Below are 22,267 nucleotides of genomic sequence, written 5' to 3'. Positions count from 1 at the left end.
TTGCTTCTCCCTTCCCAGCAACCCTTTCCCTCCCCCTTCCACGAGCAGTGTTTAATTCAAACGTTTAGATTTTAAGGCTATTAGAAGAAATGGCACATTTTAGTGGCATGGAATGGTAGCGTTTGCAATGGAGGTATGGCACAATTCTGGGTCAGAAATACTCATCCCTAGTTCATGGTGTCGTATCCAGGCACCCATTCAACCAATGCAATGGAAGTGTGTGTGTGTGAGTGTGTGTGTGTGTGTGTGTGTGTGTGTGTGTGTGTGCGTGTGCGTGTGTGAGAGTGTGTGTGTGTTTGTGTGTGTGTTTGTGTGTGTGCATGTTGGCGCAGGTGTAGGGCGGCACGGTGGCAGTGTTGCTGCCGTCCAGCGCCAGAGACCCCGGTTCGATCCGGACTTCGGTGTGCTGTCAGTACGGAGTTTGCACGTTCTCCCTAAGTTTTCCCCGTGTGCTGCGGTTTCCTCCCACGCTCCAAAGACGTACAGGTTTGTAGGTTAATTGGCTTCGGTAAAGATTGTAAATTGTCCCTGATGTGCCAGTGCACGGAGTGATCGTCGGTCAGCTCGGACTCGACGGGCCGAAGGGCCAGTTTCCGAGCCGTGTATCTCCAAACTAAACGAAGCAATGTCTGGAAATGATTGAGTGATTCCGCGTAGAGAGAGAGAGAGGATTTTTTTTTTTTAAACAAGCCCCCATTTTGTACGAGAGAGTGGCTCACAGCAGTTCCTTAGCTTTTTTTATTTTGTTCAATGTGGGCAGAATCTTGCCAGGTGAGCCAGCGACTGAAGCTCAAACTCAATCCAAATATTCTCCCTTGACAAGGCGTTGAAGATGGGTCTCGACCCGAAACGTCACCTATTCCTTTCCTCCAGAGATGCTGCCCAGGCCTGACCCACTGAGTTACTCCAACTTCTTAGTGTTCATCTAAGGCAAGATGGACAAGATGGGAGAATCTGTGGGCAGAGGCACAGAGGCATCGAATGCACTGAGAGACGCCAGTTGTTAACAAGGCCACATTGAGAAATTCCATGTACAGGAATCCTTGACTGGTTGTACATTTTTGACTGTATTACATTTTAACTTGTATAGGTGTATAAAATGTCTGGGATTTTTATTTGTCATTATTATTTACCTTCACTGCTTTTTATTAGTTCTTTGTACTTATTGTAAAAGAAAGCCATGTTTATATTCGGTTTGTTACCAATAATCTTGTTTCTATGAAATCTGTATATTGATGGTACGCGTTCTGTGTCTCACTGATTCAGCATGAGTCCAGTGGGTCTGGTTCACAGGGCATTTGCCTGTGTGTTGGTCTAAGTGCCAGGTTAGTGCTCTGAACTGGAACCGTTCTGGGTCAAAGAGTCCATGGTATTCAGCACTTTGCAGAGCTTTAATAAAACTATTTATTTCACAATCTCTTGCCTTTGTTTTCCTGGCCATGTACTTTATTTGTCACGTGCACCGGGGTACAGTGAAATTCATTTTTGTGCACAGTTCACTATTCAAAAGCACTGAGATAAATCTTATGTAGACAAAAATGCTGGAGAAAATCAGCAGGTGAGGCGGCATCTATGAAGCGCAAGAAAAGGTGACGTTTCGGGTCGACCCTGGAAGGAACACAAACTGGTCTGGACCCGGAAGGGTCTCGGCCAGAAACGTCACCTATTCCTTTGCTCCAAAGATGCTGCCTCATCCGCTGAGTTTCTCCAGCATTTTTGTCTGCCTTTGATTTTTCAAACATCTGCAGTTCTTTCTTAGACAAGATAAGCTTCTCAGAGACAGTATAAGTGTAGTACTATCTCTTAGGCCCCCCCCCCCCTCGGTCATGGCTGAGCATGGGTATCCCCAGGTTGCTATTCCCTCTATGGAGGACTTTGTTTAACGTGGGGAGACTGGTGCACAGACAGCCACCCCACGGTACTTGACAGATCTGGGTCACGATCCAGTGGCATGGATTACAAGATGACCGGAGACCCTTTTCTGCTGCGGCCTTCATCCGCCTTCCCAGCCGTTGTGACGCTCCACTAAGGTCAGCCATCGTCCTCCGCCTGTTCTACCGTTGAGGTCTTGGTTGGATTACTCTTTGTCAGAGACTGTCGTGGTTAACTGATATTCAAAATTAACTCGGGCGACGCGGAGATTTCTTCAAGAAGTTCAAACCTTTATTCGCAATTCGAGGCTGGAACTCTCAAAGTATACTCTGGAGTTTAGAAGCATGAGAGGGGATCTTATTGAAACATAAGATTATTAAGGGTTTAGACACGATAGAAGCAGGAAACATGCTCCCCGATGTTGGGGAGTCCAGAACCAGGGGCCACACACAGTTTAAGAATAAGGGGTAAGCCATTTAGAACGGAGATGAGGAAATCCTTTTTCTCACAGAGAGTTGTGAGTCTGTGGTATTCTCTGCCTCAGAGGGCGGTGGAGGCCAGTTCTCTGGATACTTTCAAGAGAGAGCTAGAAAGGGCTCTTAAAGATCGCGGAGTCAGGGGATATGGGGAGAAAGCAGGAACGGGGTACTGATTGGGGATGATCAGCCAGATCACATTGAGTGGCGGTGCTAGCTCAAAGGGCCGAATGGCCTCCTCCTGCACCTATTGTCTATTATGTTAAACTACTCTACTAAACGATACTAAACTAAGCATACTAAACTAAACTACTAGACTTAACTGAACTTGTGTAAGAAGGAACTGCAGATGCTGGTTTAAACCAAAGTTAGGCACAAAAAGATAGAGTAACTCAGCGGGTCAGGCAGCATCTGGAGAGAAGGAATGGGTGATGTTTTGGGTCGAGACCCTTCTTCAAACAGGTTAAATTAAACTGCTATACTAGTCAAGAGTCAAGAGTCAATTTAATTGTCATTAAACTATTTTCATTAAACTGTACTAAACTAAACTACAAAACTATACTAAACTAAGAAGGGTCTCGACCCGAAACGTCACCCATTCCTTCTCTCCAGAGATGCTGCCTGGCCCACTGAGTTACTCCAGCATTCAGTGTCTACCTTCGATTTAAACCAGCATCAGCAATTCATTCCGACTAAACTAAACTACTATACTAAACTAAATATACTAAATTAAACTAAGCTGCTGCACATCTAAACAAAATAAAATAGACAATAGGTGCAGGAGTAGGCCATTCGGCCCTTCGAGCCAGCACCGCCATTCAGTGTGATCATGGCTGATCATCCCCAATCAGTACCCCGTTCCTGCCTTCTCCCCATATCCCCTGACTCCGCTATCTTTAAGAGTCCTATCTAGCTCTCTCTTGAAAGTATCCAGAGAAATATACTAAACTAAACAAAATATATTAAACTAAACTACTTGACTAAATTAAACTGAATATACTAAACCATATATACAACACTAAGATACTTTACTAAACTACACTGAACTAAATATACTAAACTAAATAAACTAAACTAAACTACTATACTATACTGACTGTACGGAACTAAACTAAACCCAAACCTACAGCAGCAGCGGCGGTGCGGGGATCGAACCCGCGGCGCTGGGGGGCGGGGTGGGGGGAGAAGTGTGGGGGTCACGTGACGTGTGGGGGCGAGTGGGTGACGTGTGGGAGGAGACAGTCTGTCACGTGTGTGGGGGGAGTGGATCACGTGCGTATGGGTCACGTGTGTTGCTCGGGCCCGAGCATGCGCGGTGACGCCGCTGCGGCTGACGGTCGCCATCAAATATACTACAGGAGTTGCTCTAGTATCTGTGGTCGCCATGGGGACGTGTGGGAGGGACAGCGAGGGTGTGTGGGGACCAGGCAGCCCGCGGGGAGGGACATGTCACGTGTCCGACCTCTCCTCTCTCCCCCTCCCCCTCTTCTCTTCACTCTTCTCCTCTCCTCCCCTCTCCTCTCATCTAATTCCTCTCCCCTCCCCCCCTCTCCCCTCCTCTCCTCCTCCCCTCCCCTCCCCTCCCCTCTCCTCCCCTCCCCTCCCCCCCCCTCTCCTCCCCTCCCTCATCCTCCCATACCCTCCCCTCCCCTCTCTCCCCCTCTCCTCTCCCTCTCCTCCCCTCTCCTCCCCTCCCCTCCCCTCTCTCCCCTCCCTCTCCTCCCCCCTCCCCCTCTCCCCCCCCCCCCCCCCTCTCCCCTCTCTCCCCTCTCCCCTCTCCCCTCTCCTCTCCCCTCTCCCCTCCTCCCCTCCTCTCCTCTCCCCTCCTCCTCTCCTCTCATCCTCCTCTCTCCCCCACTCCTCTCCTCTCCATTCTCTCCCCCTCTCATCCCCCTCCATTCCTCCGCTCTCCTCCCTTCCCCCCCCCCCCTCTCCTCTCCCCTCCTCTCCTCTCCTCTCCTCCCCCCTCCCCCCCCCCCCTCCCCTCCCCTCCCCTCCCCTCCCCTCCCCTCCCCTCCCCTCCCCTCTCCTCTCCCACTGTCCCTGAATCTGGAGGTGTGCGTAGTGTGCGGTGATGGTTGGTCGGCACGGACTCGGTGGGCCGAAGGGCCTGCATCTCTGCGTACTAAACTTCTTGGTCGAATATTCTTTCCCCAGACAAGAAGAAGTCGAAGAAGCGGCGTAACGAGGAGGAGGAAGAGGAGGAGGATGACGCGGCAGCAGGAGCGGACTCGGAGGAAGCTCTTCCCTCTGCTGCCGGCAAGCAGGTGGAGGAGGCTGTGGTCAAGGAGGACGAGTATGGAGCCAAGGACTACAGGACCCAGATGTCCCTGAAGGATGACCACTCCTCCCGGCCACTCTGGGTGGTAGGTCCTGGCACTAACCCACTAAAGATAGACTTCAAAGAAATGGGTGATGTTTCTGGTAGAGACCCTTCTTCAGACTGCTGGTTTGTAGTCACTGTAGGAGCAAAGATGTCCTCCTGCAGTTGTACAGGGCCTTAGTGAGACCACACCTGGATTACTATCTAAAGTACAACGGGATCTGGGGGTCCTTGTTCATCAGTCTATGAAAGTAAGCATGCAGGTACAGCAGGCAGTGAAGAAAGCGAATGGCATGTTGGCCTTTATAACAAGAGGAATCGAATATAGGAGCAAAGAGGTCCTTCTGCAGTTGGACAGAGCCCTGGTGAGACCACACCTGTAATATTGTGAGCAGTTTTGGTCCCCTAATTTGAGGAAGAACATTCCTGCTATTGAGGGAGTGCAGCGTTTACAAGGTTAATTCCCGGGATGGCGGGATTGGTGACTTTTCACAGAGTGCTGGAGTAACTCAGCGGGTCAGGCAGCATCTGTGGAGAACATGTATAGGTGACTTTTTGGGTCGGGACCCTTCAATCAGACTGAGTCATGACTTGAAACGTTACCTGAAGGTTTTCAGCAAAATATTTTCACTGCACCTCGGTACAGGTAACAATAAACAACACCGAACTAAAGTAATGGTAAAGAAGGCATACGGTATGCTTGCCTTCATTGGACGGGGCCTTGAGTATAAGTGTGAGGAAGTCATGTTGCAGCTCTGTAGGACAATAGGTGCAGGAGTAGGCCATTCGGCCCTTCGAGACAGCACTGCCATTCAATGTGATCATGGCTGATCATCCCCAATCAGTACCCCATTCCTGCCTTCTCCCCATATCCCCTGACTCAGTTATCTTTAAGAGCCCTATCTAGCTCTCTCTTGAAAGCCTCCAGTGAACCGGCCTCCACCGCCCTCTGAGGCAGAGAATTCCACAGACTCACAACTCTCTGTGAGAAAAAGTGTTTCATCGTCTCCGTTCTAAATGGCTTACTCCTTATTCTTAAACTGCGGCCCTTGGTTAGACTGCATTTGAAGTATTATGTGCAGTTCACGTTGCTGCTGCCTGCCCCACAGAGTTTACTGTAGCGTTACCCCATCACGGTGTGTGTGTGTTTATGTTGCTTCCTTTTACTGCTTTGCTGTGACCTTTTTTGCTTCCCTCTCCGGCTGCAGGCTCCCGACGGGCACATTTTCCTGGAAGCCTTCTCACCGGTCTACAACTACGCTCAGGACTTCCTGGTGGCGATCTCCGAGCCGGTGTGCCGCCCCACGCACACGCACGAGTACAAGCTGACCGCCTACTCCCTGTACGCGGCGGTCAGCGTGGGCCTGCAGACCAGCGACATCATCGAGTACCTGCAGAAACTCAGCAAGACCTCCATTCCCGATGGCATCCTGCAGTTCATTAAGGTGACGCTCAGCGGGTCCATCGGCCTTTTGCTGTCACATGCCAAGCGCTAGTTTAGTTTAGAGATACAGCGCGGAAACAGGCCCTTCGGCCCAACGGGTCTACTCCGCTATTCAATCATTAGTTTAGTTTAGAGATAAGTAAGTAAGTAAGCTTATTGGCCAAGTATTCACATACAAGGAATTTGCCTTAGTGCTCCGCCCGCAAGTAACAACATGACATACAGTGACAGTTAGGAATGACTCAGAAAACACTAAACATTAATAATAATAAAACATTAATGATAAAACACCATTGATCAAGCATGTGAACCAACAAAATACCAGATCAAAGGGAGGCTACAGATTTTTGGCTGTTGAGTAGAGCAACTAGTCGTGGATAAAAACTGTAGATACAGCGCGGAAACAGGCCCTTCGGCCCACCTAGTCTACTCCGCCATTCAATCATTAGTTTAGTTTAGAGATACAGCGCAGAAACAGGCCCTTCGGCCCACCGAGTCCGTGCCGACCAATGATCCCCGCACATTGAGAGTTTGGACACGCTAGAGGCAGGAAACATGTTCCCGATGTTGGGGGAGTCCAGAACCAGGGGCCACAGTTTAAGAATAAGGGGTAAGCCATTTAGAACGGAGATGAGGAAACACTTTTTCTCCCAGAGAGTGGTGAGTCTGTGGAATTCTCTGCCTCAGAGGGCGGTGGAGGTCGGTTCTCTGGATACTTTCAAGAGAGAGCTAGATAGGGCTCTTGAAGATAGCGGTCAGGGGATATGGGGAGAAGGCAGGAACGGGGTACTGATTGAGGATGATCAGCCATGATCACATTGAATGGCGGTGTTGGCTCGAAGGGTCGAATGGCCTACTCCTGCACATTTTGTCTATGTTTCTAGGAGAGGTTGGGAAGTCTAGAACTTTATTCCTTGGAGCGCAGGAGGATGAGGGGTGATCTTATAGAGGTGTATAAAATCATGAGGGGAATAGATCGGGTAGACGCACAGAGTCTCTTGCCCAGAGTAGGGGAATCGAGGACCAGAGGACATAGGTTCAAGGTGAAGGGGAAAAGATTTAAGAGGAACCTGAGGGGTAACTTTTTCACACAGAGGGTGGTGGGTGTATGGAACGAGCTGCCGGAGGAGGTATGTTTAAGAAGGAACTACAGCTGCTGGAACAATCAAAGGTGGACAAAAATGCTGGAGAAACTCAGCGGGTGAGGCAGCATCTATGGAGCGAAGGAACGGGTGAAGTTCTGGGTCGAGTTTCGGGTCTGAAGAAGGGTCTCAACCCGAAACGTTCTCTCCAGAGACGCTGCCTGTCCCGCTGAGTTACTCCTGCATTTTGAGTTCACCAGAAGGATCCCTGGATTAGAAGGTATTTGCTATCAGGGGAGGTCGGGCAAACTTGGATTGTATTTCTCTGTAGTGATGGATGTTTACACACTGCAAGGGGCAGAGATGGGGTAGACAGTCTGAACCTTTTTGAAATTATTTGCCACAGAGGAGGTCAAACCACTGGATGCTGGTCAGGCTAGGACTCAATTCCCTGAAGCGCAGGAGGCTGAGGGGTGAACTTAGAGATGTCCATAGGATCATTTTGAAGGCAGAGATAGACAGATTCTTGCTTAGTACGGGTGTCCGGGGTTATGGGGAGAAGGTAGGAGAATGGGGTTAGGAGGGAGAGATAGATCAGCCATGATTGAATAGCAGAGTAGACTTGATGGGCCGAATGGCCTAATTCTGCTCCTGTCATTTTTGAACATACGAGGTGGAATTGAGAAATAGTAGCTGTAAGGTGAGAGGGGCAAAGTTTAAAGGAGTTGTGCAGAATGGTTTTTTTTACACAGAGGGTGGTGGGTGCCTGGAACGTGCTGCCAGGAGTGGGGGTGGGGGGGGGGGTGGAGGCAGATACGATAGTGGTGTTTAAGAGGCTTTTGGATCGGCACATGGATATGCAGGGAATGGAGGGATACGGATCACGTGCAGGCAGAGGAGATTAGTTCAACTTGCCATCATGTTCGGTACGGGAATGTATAAAATAATGAGAGGAATAGATCGGGTAGATGTACAGAGTCTCTTGCCCAGAGTAGGGGAATCGAGGACCAGAGGACATGGGTTCAAGTTGAAGGGGAAAAGATTTAATAGGAATCTGAGGGGTAACTTTTTCCACGCAAAGGTGGTGGGTGTATGGAACAAGCTGCCGGAGGAGGTAGTTGAGGCTGGGACTATCCCAACGTTTAAGAAACAGTTAGACAGGTGTGTGGATTGGGCAGGTTTTGAGGGATATGGACCTCAGTCTAACTGTTTCTTAAACGTTGGGATAGTCCCAGCCTCAACTATCTCAGCAGGTGGGACTAGTGTAGATGGGGCATGTTGGCTGGTTGGGCTGAAGGGTCTGTGTCCACGCTGTATTACTCTATGACATTGTGCGCCGAAGGGCCTGTTTCTGGGCTATACTTGCCTATTTTCATTGAGTGTGGATGTTGTGCTTGTTCCCGCAGCTCTGCACCGTTAGCTATGGGAAGCTGAAGCTGGTGCTGAAACACAACAGGTAGGGAAACTGGCCATCGTTCCGCTTGTCTGCTCGGTCAATAGGTCAGAGTAACACCCACAGCTTGGTTCTTGGGACCAATTCATGCCCAGTAAAGCACTTCTGAAGTACAGTCACAGTTGCGTGAAACTGGGCAGAAATCTTCCATTCACAGCCATTCAATCAAGAACAACTTCTTCCTTAAGAGTTGAGTTTAGTGTATTTTCTTTAGTTTAAGAAGGAACTGCAGGTGCTGGAAAAATCGAAGGTGGACAAAAATGCTGGAGAAACTCAGCGGGTGAGGCAGCATCTATGGAGCGAAAGAATAGGTGATATTTCGGGTCGAGACCCTTCTTCAGAGTTTAGTATGTTTAGTTTAGTAATTTTTGTTCAGTTTAGATTAGTATAGCAGCTTAGATTAATTGAGTGTATTTAGAAACATAGAAAATAGGTGCAGAAGGAGGCCATTCGGCCCTTCGAGCCAGCACCGCCATTCATTGTGATCATGGCTGATCGTCCCCAGTCAATAATCCGTGCCTGCCTTCTCCCCATATCCCTTGACTCCACTAGCCCCTAGAGCTCTATCTAACTCTCTCTTAAATCCATCCAGTGACTTGGCCTCCACTGCCCTCTGTGGCAGGGAATTCCATAAATTCACAACTCTCTGGGTGAAAAAGTTTTCTCTCACCTCAGTCTTAAATGATCTCCCCTTTATTCTAAGACTGTGGCCCCTGGTTCTGGACTCACCCAACATTGGGAATATTTTTCCTGCATCTAGCTTGTCCAGTCCTTTTATAATTTTATATGTTTCTATAAGATCTCACCTCATCCTTCTAAACTCCAGTGAATACAAGCCTAGTCTTTTCAATCTTTCCTCATATGACAGTCCTGCCATCCCAGGGATCAATCTCGTGAACCTACGCTGCACTGCCTCAAACACAAGGATGTCCTTCCTCAAATTAGGAGACCAAAACTGTACACAATACTCCAGTCAGGAGATATGGGGAGAAGGCAGGAACGGGGTACTGATTGGGGATGATCAGCCATGATCACATTGAATGGCGGTGCTGGCTGGAAGGGCCGAATGGCCTACTCCACCTATTGTCTATCAGCCATTATTGAATGGCAGAGTAGACCTGATGGGCCGAATGGCCTAATTCCGCTCCTATAGAAACATAGAAAATAGGTGCAGGAGTAGGCCATTCGGCCCTTCGAGCCTGCACCGCCATTCAATATGATCATGGCTGATCATCCAACTCAGTATCCTGTACCTGTCTTCTCTCCATACCACCTGATCCCTTTAGCCACAAGGGCCACATCTAACTCCCTATTAAATATAGTCAATTAACTGGCCTCAACTACCTTCTGTGGCAGAGAATTCCACAGATTCACCACTCCAACATCGGGAATAATCTTCCTGCATTAATATATATTGTAAATAACTGGGGTCTCAGCACTGAGCCTTGCGGTACCCCACTAGTCACTGCCTGCCATTGTGAAAAGGACCTGTTTACTCCTACTCTTTGCTTCCTGTTTGGCAGCCAGTTCTCCATCCACATCAATACTGAACCCCCAATACCGTGTGCTTTAAGTTTGTATCCTAATCTCTTATGTGGGACCTTGTCGAAAGCCTTCTGAAAGTCCAGATACACCACATCCACTGGTTCTCCCTTATCCACTCTACTAGTTACATCCTCGAAAAATTCTATAAGATTCGTCAGACATGATTTACCTTTCATAACTCCATGCTGTCTTTGACCAATGATTTCACCACTTTCCAAATGTGCTGCTATCCCATCTTTAATAACTGACTCTAGCAGTTTCCCCACTACCGATGTTAGACTAACTGGTCTGTAATTCCCCATTTTCTCTCTCCCTCCCTTTTTAAAAAGTGGGGTTACATTAGCTACCCTCCAACCCTCAGGAACTACTCCAGAATCTAAAGAGTTTTGAAAAATTATCACTAATGCATCCACTATTTCTGGGGCTACTTCCTTAAGTTCTCTGGGATACAGCCTATCTGGCCCTGGGGATTTATTGGCCGTTAATCCATTCAATTTACCTAACACCACTTCCAGGCTAACCTGGATTTCACTCAGTTCCTCCATCTCATTTAACCCCCGGTCCCCTGCTATTTCCGGCTGATTATTTATGTCTTCCTTTGTGAAGACAGAATCAAAGTAGTTATTCAATTGGTCCGCCATGTCCTTGTTCCCCTTGATCAATTCACATGTTTCTGACTGCAAGGGACCTACATTTATATTAACTAATCTTTTTCTCCTCACATATCTATAAAAACCTTTGCAGTCAGTTTTTATGTTCCCTGCCAGTTTTCTTTCATAATCTATTTTCCCTTTCCTAATTAAGCCTTTTGTCCTCCACTGCTGGACTGAATTTCTTCCAGTCCTCTGGTTGTCTGCTTTTTCTGGCTAATTTGTACTCATCATCTTTTGTTTTGATACTATCCCTGATTTCCCTTGTTATCCACGGACTTATGAATGTGTGACTTATGAAAGAGGAGGGACAGGCAAGGTGCTGGTACCCACTGTGGTGGAGGCGTGTGATGGACTGAGCTAGTGTGGTGTTCCTGCAGGTACTTTGTGGAGAGCACCCACCCCGACGTGATCCAGAGGGTGCTGCAGGACAAGGTGATCAAGCAGTGCCGACTGCGCACAGCAGAGGGCGACGAGACGGAACTCATCATGGGGACTGTCTCCAGTAAATCCGCCATGTTGGTAAGCTAGAACCGGGGGGGTGGAGGGATGGGGGGGGGGGGCAGAGTGGACCAAGATAGCACGACATACAAACGGAAAGTAGGTGCAGGAGTAGGCCATTCAGCCCTTCGAGCCAGCACCTCCATTCAATATGATAGAACCATAGAAACAGATAATAGATGCAGGAGGAGGCCATTCAGCCCGTCGAGCCAGCACCGCCATTCATTGTGATCATGGCTGATCGTCCCCTATCAATAACCCGTGCCTGCCTTCTCCCCATATCCCTTGATTCCACTAGCCCCTAGAGCTCTATCTAACTCTCTCTTAAATCCATCCAGTGACTTGGCCTCCACTGCCCTCTGTGGCAGGGAATTCCATAAATGCACAACTCTCTGGGTGAAAAAGTTTTTTCTCACCTCAGTCTTAAATGACCCCCCCTTTATTCTAAGAGACCATGATCAGTACCCCGTTCCTGCCTTCTCCCCTTATCCCCTGACTCCGCTATCTTTAAGAGACCCATGGAGCAACCCTCATGTGGTAGACTCCCCCAACATCGGGAACATGGCTGATTTATCTAAAATTAGACCACGTTCCTGCTTTCTCCCCATATCCCTTGGTTCCGTTAGCCCCAAGAGCTAAATCTTCAAGCCTCTCTTGGATTGGCTTGCACTGCATTCTGTGGCAGAGAATTCCACAGATTCACAACTCTCTGGGTGAAAAAAACACCACCTCCTCTATATCCTCAGAAGGGCTAAGGAAGTTCAGCATGTCCCCAACAACTCCCACCCACTCCTACAGATGGGCGTAGGGAGCATCTTATCGGGATGCATCACGGCACGGTTTGTGAACGGCTCCATCCAAGACCTGCAAGAAATCGCGGAGAATTGTGGACACAATAGACAACAGGTGCAGGAGTAGGTCATTCGGCCCTTCGAGCCAGCACCGCCATTCAAAGTGATCATGGCTGATCACCCCCGATCAGTACTCCGTTCCTGCCTTCCCCCCCCATATCCCCTGACTCCGCTATCTTTAAGAGACCTATCTAGCTCTCTCTTGAAAGCATCCAGAGAACCGGCCTCCACCGCCCTCTGAGGCAGCGAATTCCACAGACTCACCACTCTCTGTGAGAAAAAGTGTTTCCTCGTCTCCGTTCTAAATGGCTTACTCCTTATTCTTAAACTGTGTGGCCCCTGGTTCTGGACTCCCCCAACGTCGGGAACATGTTTCCTGCCCTTAACAATCTTATATGTTTCAATGAGATCACCTCTCATCCTTCTAAACTCCAGAGTGTACAAGCCCAGCTGCTCCATTCTCTCAGCATATGACAGTCCCGCCATCCCGGGAATTAACCTTGTAAACCTACGTTGCAGTCCCTCAATAGCAAGAATGTCCTTCCTCAAGTTAGACGACCAAAACTGCACACAATACTCCAGGTGTGGTCTCACTAGGGCCCTGTACAACTACAGAATTACCTCTTTGCTCCTATATTCGATTCTTGCAGATGCCCAAATCCACAACGCAGAACAACGGGGCCGCCTCAACCTCCCGGAGCGAGGAGCCAGTCGCTCCCAAACCCGACGTCCCCGCGGACCTGTTTGAATTCTACGAGCAGATGGACAAGGACGAGGAGGAGGAGGAGGAACAACACACCGTCTCGTTTGAAGTCAAGCAGGTAAACCCGTGTGGCCTAGTGAATCACGCAGTAGGTTTCATAGAAACATAGAAAATAGGTGCAGGAGGAGGCCATTCGGCCCTTCGAGCCAGCACCGCCATTCATTGTGACCATGGCTGATCGTCCCCTATCAATAACCCGTGCCTGCCTTCCCCCCATATCCCTTGACTCCTCTAGCCCCGAGAGCTCTATCTAACTCTCTCTTAAATCCACCCAGTGACTTGGCCTCCACTGCACTCTGTGGCAGGGAATTCCACAAATTCACAACTCTCTGGGTGAAAAAGTTTTTTCTCACCTCAGTCTTAAATGACCTCCCCTTTATTCTAGGACTGTGGCCCCTGGTTCTGGACTCGCCCAACATTGGGAACATATTTTCCTGCATCTAGCTTGTCCAGTCCTTTTATAATTTTATATGTTTCTATAAGATCTCCCCCCTCATCCTTCAAAACTCCAGTGAATACAAGCCTAGTCTTTTCAATCTTTCCTCATATGACAGTCCCGCCATCCCAGGGTTCAACCTGGTGAACCTACGCTGCACTGCCTCAATCACAAGAATGCCCTTCCTCAAATTAGGGGACCAAAACTGTACACAATACTCCAGATGTGGTCTCACCAGAGCCCACATCTCATTAAGTTTTAGTTTAGAGATACAGTGCAGAAACCGGCCCTTCGTATCCGCACCGCCCAGCGAACGCCGCACACTAACACTAACACTAACCGACACACACGCACACTTTGGACAATGTTCATGTTTATACCGAAGCCAATTATCCTACAAACCTGCACGTCTTTGGAGTGTGGGAGGAAACCGGAGCACCCGGAGAAAACCCACGCGGGTCACGGGGAGAACGTGCAAACTCCGTGCAGACAGCGTCCGTAGTCGGGATCGGACCCGGGTCTCTGGCGCTGTAAGGCAGCAGCTCTACCCGCTGCACCGCCGTGACCGCACCCCTTGAAATAGCTGCCTTAATTGGAGCTTTGGTCGCCCTGCAAGGGGAATTAAGACTCGGAAGAAGGCCATTCGGCCCATCGACTCTAGGCCGGCCTGCTCTTTTAATTTGGAGGTGGGGGTTGGGGGGTGGCAAGACTTCAGTTTAGTTGATTGTCCCGTGTACCGAGGTACAGTGAAAAGCTTCTGTTGCGTGCGGAAAGACAATACATGATTACAATCGAGCCGTCCACAGTGTACAGATACAGGATAAAGGGAATAACGTTTATTGCAAGGTAAAGCCAGCAAAGTCCGATCAAGGATAGTCCAAGGGTCTCCAATGAGGTGGTTAGCAGTTCAAGACCCCTCTCAACCCGTAGATCTCGGAGAAAATCTATGCAGGTCACGGGGAGAACGTGCAAACTCCGTACAGACAGCACCCGTAGTCAGGATTGAACACGGGTCCCTGGAGCTGTGAGGCAGCGACTGTACCGCTGCGCCACCTTATTCATAATTAATTTGTCCTGGAAACATCTTCGTAAATCTTCTCATCGCCCTTTCCAGGTCTGTGGGTCGGCACCGTGGCGCAGCGGGTAGAGCTGCTGCCTCACAGCGCCAGAGACCCGGGTTCCATCCTTACTACGGAGTTTGTATGTTCTCCCCGTGACCCGCGTGGGTTTTCTCCGAGATCTACGGGTTTCCTCCCACGCTCCAAAGACGTGCAGGTTTGTAGGTTAATTGGTAACATTGCAGGATGGCGCTAGCGATTAGCACGGGTGTCAGGGGTTACGGGGAGAAGGCAGGAGAATGGGGTTTGCAAGGGAGAGATAGATCAGCCACGATTGAATGGCGGAGTAGACTCAATGGGCTGAATGGCCTAATTCTGCTGCTATAACATATGAGCTTATGTGCGGGGTGATCGCTGGTCGGCGTGGGGTGAAGGGCCTGTTCCGGCACAATAGCTCTCTAAAGGCCAAAGAATGACAATCAAGCCGTCCACAGTGTACAGATACAGGGTGAAGGTTATAGCGTTTAGTGCAGGGTAAAGTCAGATTAAGACAGTTCGAATGGCTCCAATGACGTAGATGGGTGACAAAAGTGTTGGGGAAACTCAGCGGGTGCAGCAGCATCTATGGAACGAAGGAAATAGGCGACATTTCGCGCCGAAACCCTTCTTCAGACTGATGGGCGGTCAGGACTGCTCTCTGGTAAAGCCAGCAAAGTCCAATCAAGGATAGTCCGAGGGTCTCCAATGAGGTAGATGGGAGGTCAGGACCGCTCTCTAGTTGGTGAGAGGACGGTTCAGTTGCCTGATAACAGCCGGGAAGAAACTGTCCCTGAATCTGGAGGTGTGTGTGTGCGTTGGTTTTCACACTTCTGTACCTCTTGCCCGATGGGAGAGGGGAGAAGAGGGAGTGACCGGGGGTGAGACTGGTCCTTGATGATGCTGCTGGCCTTGCTGAGGCAGCGTGTGGTGTAGATGGAGGCGATGGAAGGGAGGTTTGTGTGTGTGTGTATGTGTGACGGTCTGGGCTGTGTCCACAATTCGCTGCAATTTGTTGTGATCATGGATGGAGCAACTGTACGTGGCTGTAACTAATTCCTGGCAGCGGGAACCGCTGTGAGGGGGAGGGGGACAGAGGAGAAACGAAGGAGGGCCCGGCCTTTGTAACTTTGTCAATGCCCTTTATGTGGTGTCTATTTGCATACCTTGGGTAAGCAAGGTACGAATATCACTGTGACTTGTCACAGGTGACAATAAAGCATTCATTCATTCATTCACTCATTCAATCATTCACTAGTTTTGACACCATTTTCTAAAGCTCTGGTTCTTTTGAGCGCTGCTTTCCAAAACAATACAATGCAATGCCGTTTATTGTCATTTGAACCTCAAATGAATTCAAACAAAATTTGGTTTCTGCAGTCATACAACAAGACACACAATTAACACAATTCACACAAACATCCATCACGGACAATCTCCTCCTCACTGTGATGGAAGGCAAAGTCATTGTCTCTCCCCTGTTTTCCATTCTTCCATTCGGCCCTTCGAGATGGCACTGCCATTCAATATGATTATGGCTGATCATCTAAAATCAATACCCCGTATACCGAGTCCTTTAGCCCCTTTGTGGCTGAGGCGGCGACCTGAATCCGGGGCCGGCCGTGGGCCAGTGGACGACATCGTCGGGAGCTCGCGGGTCACAGGTTGGTGCCTGTTTCCGGAGCTCCCGCGGCAACAGCTGCGTCCGCTGGGCTGGAGGGCGGCAGCTTCGACCACCCCCGGGCCGCGGAGCTTGAACCGGCCCGTTCGCGGAACTCGGTTGAGCCGCGGGACTGACTCACCATCGCCCGGTGGGGTAACAACATATCGCCTCAGCGCAGAGGGAGAATGAGGAAGGAAGAGACGGTGACTTTAAGACTTTTGCCTCCGTCACAGTGAGGAGGTGCCTGGTGAACTCACTGTGGTGGATGTTAATTTGTGTTTAGTGTGTGTTTTGTTGTTTACTATTACATGTATGGCTGCAGGCAACGACGTTTCGTTCAGACCGAAAAGGTCTGAATGACAAATAAAGGATCTAAGTCTAATCACTTGTCTTTCAACGTGTTGCTGGCTGCAGGAGATGATCGAGGAGCTGCAGAAACGCTGCATCCACATGGAGTATCCGCTGCTGGCCGAGTACGACTTCAGGAACGACACGGTCAACCCCGACGTCAACATCGACCTGAAGCCCACTGCCGTGCTGCGGCCCTACCAGGAGAAGAGCCTGCGCAAGATGTTCGGCAACGGCCGCGCTCGCTCCGGGGTCATCGTCCTCCCTTGCGGTACGTTCCCGGCGCTGGCCCGAAGGGCCGAATGGCCTCCTCCTGCACCTATTGTCTGCTGTCTGTTGTCCATAGAGGGAGTACAGAGAAGGTTCACCAGACTGATTCCTGGGATGGCAGGACTTTCATATGAAGAAAGACTGGATAGACTCGGCTTGTACGCGCTAGAATTTAGAAGATTGAGGGGGGATCTTATAGAAACGTACAAAATTCTTAAGGGGTTGGACAGGCTAGATGCAGGAAGATTGTTCACGATGTTGGGGAAGTCCAGAACAAGGGGTCACAGCTTAAGGATAAGGGGGAAATCTTTTAGGACCGAGATGAGGAAAACATTTTTCACACAGAGAGTGGTGAATCTCTGGCACAATAGGTAGTTGAGGCCACTGTTCTTTGGCTATATTTAAGAGGGAGTTAGATGTGGCCCTTGTGGCTAAAGGGATCAGGGGGTATGGAGAGAAGGCAGGTACGGGATACTGAGTTGGATGATCAGCCATGATCATATTGAATGGCGGTGCAGGCTCGAAGGGCCGTATGGCCTACTCCTGCACCTATTGTCTATGTTTCTATGTCCCCGCCGCTTACTCTACTTCACTTTGAGGGGCGGCACGTTGGCGCGGTGGGTAGAGTTGCTGCCTCACTGCGCTAGAGACCCGGGTTCCATCCGGACCGCGGGCACTGCCCGTGACAGCGTGGGTTTTCTCCGGGATCTCCAGTTTCCTTCCAACCTTAAAGCGGTCACGGTGGCACAGCGGGTAGAGAGAGCTGCTGCCCTACAGCATCTGCAGCCGCCAGAGACCAGGGTTCCATCCTCACCGCGGGCGCTGTCTGTACGGAGTTTGCACGTTCTCCTTGTGACTGCGTGTGTTTTCTCCGGTTTCCTCCCACACTCCAAAGACGTGCAGGTTTGTCGGTTAATTGGCTTGGTTTAAATGTAAAAATTGTCCCCAGTGTGTGTGTAGGATAGTGGAACAGGCAACAGGTGCAGGAGGAGGCCATTCGGTCCATCGAGCCAGCACCGCCATTCAATGCGATCATGACTGATCATCCCCAATCAGTACCCCGTTCCTGCCTTCTCCCCGTATCCCCTGACTCCGCTATCTTTAAGAGCCCTATCTAGCTCTCTCTTGAAAGCATCCAGAGAACCGGCCTCCACCGCCCTCTGAGGCAGAGAATTCCACAGACTCACCACTTTCTGTGTGAAAAAGTGTTTCCTCGTCTCCATTCTAAATGGCTTACCCCTTATTCTTAAACTGTGGCCCCTGGTTCTGGGCTCCCCCGACATCGGGAACATGTTTCCTGCCTCTAGCTTGTCCAAACCTTAATAATCTTATACGGTTCAATAAGATGCCCTCTCATCCTTCTAAACTCCAGAGTGTACAAGCCCAGCCGCTCCATTCTCTTCTTCTTTCGTGTGGGTTGCACAGCCTAAAGCTGTAGGACAACATGTTTAATTTGATCTTCTGTTTGTGTACGTCGAGTTGATTGCATTAGTCGAAACAGGGTGGACCACGTGAAGGTTGTAATCTTCCACCCCGCTCTATTCTCTCAGCATATGACAGTCCCGCCATCCCGGGAATTAACCTTGTAAACCTACAGTGTGCAGGGATTGCTGGTCGGTGCGGATTCAGGCCGAAGGGCCTGTTTCCGTACTGTATCTCTAAACTAAACTGACTCTTGGCACGTGTGACATTCACCCGCCGAGCAATTTCTGCGCTGTATTGAAACTAAACTGAACTCTATCGCAGTCGCTGCCTCAAAAAGGCTGGCAGTATCATCAAAGACCCACACCATCCTGGCCACACACTCATCTCCCTGCTACCTTCAGGTAGAAGGTACAGGAGCCTGAAGACTGCAACATCCAGGTTCAGGAATAGATACTTCCCCACAGCCATCAGGCTATTAAACTTGGCTCGGAAAAAAACTCTGAACATTAATAGCCCATTATCTGTTATTTGCACTTGATCAGTTTATTTATTCATGTGTGTATATATTTATACAATGGTATATGGACACACTGATCTGTTCTGTAGTCAATGCCTACTATGTTCTGTTGTGCTGAAGCAAGGCAAGAATTTCACTGTCCTATCAGGGACACATGACAATAAACTCTTGAATCTTGAAACAAAAATGTCTCATCTCGGTCCTAAAAGACTCCCCCCTTATCCTTAAACTGTGACCCCTTGTTCTGGACTTCCCCAACATCGGGAACAATCTTCCTGCATCTAGCCTGTCCAACCCCTTAAGGATTTTGTACGTTTCTATAAGATCCCCCCTCAATCTTCTAAATTCTAGCGAGTACAAGCCGAGTCTATCCAGTCTTTCTTCATATGAAAGTCCTGCCATCCCAGAAATCAGTCTGGTGAACCTTCTCTGTACTCCCTCTATGGCAAAATGTCTTTCCTCAGATTAGGAGACCAAAACTGTACACAATATTCCAGGTGTGGTCTCACCAAGACCCTGTACAACTGCAGTAGAACCTCCCTGCTCCTATACTCAAATCCTTTTGCTATGAATGCTAACATATCATTCGCTTTCTTCACTGCCTGCTGCACCTGCATGCCTACTTTCAATGACTGGTGTACCATGACACCCAGGTCTCGTTGCATCTCCCCTTTTCCTAATCGGCCACCATTCAGATAATAGTCTGCTTTCCTGATTTTTGCCACCAAAGGGGAAAAGCTTGACTTGAGTTTGCACGTTCTCCCTGTGACCTGGTGTGTTTTCTCCCCGTGTAGGTGCGGGGAAGTCGCTGGTGGGCGTGACGGCGGCCTGCACCATTCGCAAGCGGTGCCTGGTGCTGTGCACCTCGGCCGTGTCCGTGGAGCAGTGGAAGTCCCAGTTCAAGATGTGGTCCACCATCGACGACAGCCAGATCTGCCGCTTCACCTCTGACGCCAAGGACAAGCCCATCGGCTGCTCGGTGGCCATCAGCACCTACTCCATGCTGGGGCACACCACCAAGCGGTCGTGGGAGGCCGAGCGGGTCATGGACTGGCTCAAGAGCCAGGAGTGGGGCCTGATGCTGCTCGACGAGGTGCACACCATCCCCGGTAATCACCCTGCGCCAAAGCTGGAGACCGTGCCGGCAAGATTCACCGGCATGTTGCCGCCAGCAATAGAATAGAGTAGAATAGAATAGAATAGAAGACTTTATTGTCGAAAATGCTGGAGAAACTCAGAGGGCGAGGCAGCATCTATGGAGCGACGTTTTCGGGTCGAGACCCTCCTTCAGACTGATGAGGGGGGGGTTGGGGGAGCGGGAAGATGAAAGGAAGAGGCGGAGACGGTGGGCTGTGGGAGAGCTGGGAAGGGGAAGGGGAAAGAGGGAGAAAGCTGAAATTGGAGAAGTCAATGTTCATACCGCTGGGGTGTAAACTACCCAAGCGGAATATGAGGTGCTGCTCCTCCAATTTACGGTGGGACTCACTCTGGCCACGGAGGAGGCCCAGGACAGAAAGGTCGGATTGGGAATGGGGGGAGGGGGAGTTGAAGTGCTGAGCCACCGGGAGATCAGGTTGGTTATTGCGGACCGAGCGGAGGTGTTGGGCGAAGCGATCGCCAAGCCTGCGCTTGGTCTGTACGTATGGGACCAGTGTAGATGGGGCGGGGAGCACATTGGGTGGTGTGGGCTGAAGGGCCTGTTTCCCTGCTGTATCTCTAAACTAAACTAGAGGGATATGGGCTAGATGGGATGTCAGGACTGTCTCATGAAGAAAGACTGGATAGACTTGGTTTATATTCTCTAGAATTTAGGAGATTGAGAGGGGATCTTATAGAAACTTACAAAATTCTTAAGGGGTTGGACAGGCTAGATGCAGGAAGATTGTTCCCGATGTTGGGGAAGTCCAGGACAAGGCGTCACAGCTTAAGGATAAGGGGGAAATCCTTTAAAACCGAGATGAGAAGAACTTTTTTCACACAGAGAGTGGTGAATCTCTGGAACTCTCTGCCACAGAGGGTAGTCGAGGCCACAGTTCATTGGCTATATTTAAGAGGGAGTTAGATGTGGCCCTTGTGGCTAATGGGATCAGAGGGTATGGAGAGAAGGCAGGTACGGGATACTGAGTTGGATGATCAGCCATGATCATATTGAATGGCGGTGCAGGCTCGAAGGGCCGAATGGCCTACTCCTGCACCTAATTTCTATGTTTCTATATTTCTAGATGCAGGCAGGTGGGACCAATAGTCAATAGTCAATTTAATTGTCATTTGGACCCCTTGAGGTCCAAACGAAATGCCGTTTCTGCAGCCATACATTACAAACAAATAGACCCCAGACACAACATAATTTACATTTTACATAAACATCCATCACATCGCTGTGATGGAAGGCCAAAAAAAACTTATCTCTCCACTGCACTCTCCCCCCCGATGTCAGAGTCAAAGTCAAAGCCCCCGGCTGGCGATGGCGATTGTCCCGCGGCCATTAAAGCCACGCCGCTACCAGTGTAGATGGGGGGGGGAGCATGTGGGTGGTGTGGGCTGAAGGGCCTGTTTCCGCACTGCGTGACTCCGTGACTCTTTGTCCAGCGAAGATGTTCCGGCGGGTGCTGACCATCGTGCAGGCCCACTGCAAGCTGGGACTGACGGCCACGCTGGTGCGGGAAGACGACAAGATCGTTGACCTCAACTTCCTCATCGGGCCCAAGCTCTTCGAAGCCAACTGGATGGAGCTGCAGAACAGCGGCTACATCGCCAAGGTGCAGTGTGCTGAGGTAAGAAGATCGACAATAGACAAGCGTCTGAAGAAAGGTTTCAGCCCGAAACGTTGTCCATTTCCTTCGCTCCATAGATGCTGCCTCACCCGCTGAGTTCCTCCAGCAAGTTTGTCTACCGTTGATTTCCCAGCATCTGCAGTTCCTTCTTGAACAACAGGCAATAGGTGCAGGGGTAGGCCATTCGGAGGTCGACAGAAATGCTGCAGAAACTAAGCGGGTGAGGCAGTATCTGTGGAGAGAAGGAACGGGTGACGTTTCGGGTCGAGACCCTTCAGACTGATGCCAGGGGGAGGGGGCGGGACAAAGATAGAATGTAGTCGGAGACAGTAAGACTGGTGGGAGAGCTGGGAACAGGGAGGGATGGAGAGAGAGAGAGAGGGAAAGCAAGGGCTACTTGAAATTGGAGAAGTCAATGTTCATACCCCTGGGGTGTAAACTACCCAAGTGAAATATGAGGTGCTGCTCCTCCAGTTTGCGCTGGGCCTCACTCTGACAGTGGAGGAGGCCCAGGACAGAAAGGTCGGGTTGGGAATGGGAGGGGGAGTTGAAGTGCTGGGCCACCGGGAGATCAGGTAGGTTAAGACGGAGGTGTTCAGCAAAAGGATCGCCGAGCCTGCGCTTGGTCTCGCCGATGTAGAGAAGTTGATGAAGATAGACATCTCAGCTTGGATAGCGTGGATGTGGAGAGGATGTTTCCACTGGTGGAAGAGTCTAGGACTAGAGGTCACAGACTCAGAATTAAAGGACGTTCCTTCAGGAAGGAGATGAGGAGGAATT

The 22,267-nt window shown here is 50.0% G+C and overlaps 1 protein-coding gene across 1 annotated transcript in view; it reads left to right on the top strand.

Moving 5' to 3' along the window:
- Window positions 1–4,488: 4,488 nt before the first annotated feature.
- Window positions 4,489–22,267, top strand: part of ercc3 (excision repair cross-complementation group 3) — a 29,494-nt gene continuing 11,715 nt past the window's right edge. The window contains 8 exon segments of the mRNA XM_055631959.1: window positions 4,489–4,714; window positions 5,880–6,116; window positions 8,604–8,653; window positions 11,226–11,367; window positions 12,848–13,018; window positions 16,568–16,772; window positions 19,508–19,822; window positions 21,303–21,487. Of these exon segments, the coding sequence (XP_055487934.1) occupies window positions 4,673–4,714; window positions 5,880–6,116; window positions 8,604–8,653; window positions 11,226–11,367; window positions 12,848–13,018; window positions 16,568–16,772; window positions 19,508–19,822; window positions 21,303–21,487 (1,347 nt within the window). The 5' untranslated portion in view covers window positions 4,489–4,672.

This window comes from Leucoraja erinacea, unplaced genomic scaffold (assembly GCF_028641065.1).
Source record: "Leucoraja erinacea ecotype New England unplaced genomic scaffold, Leri_hhj_1 Leri_97S, whole genome shotgun sequence".
In the NCBI taxonomy this organism is placed as follows: domain Eukaryota; kingdom Metazoa; phylum Chordata; class Chondrichthyes; order Rajiformes; family Rajidae; genus Leucoraja; species Leucoraja erinaceus.
This window is presented reverse-complemented; position numbering and strand designations above follow the sequence as displayed.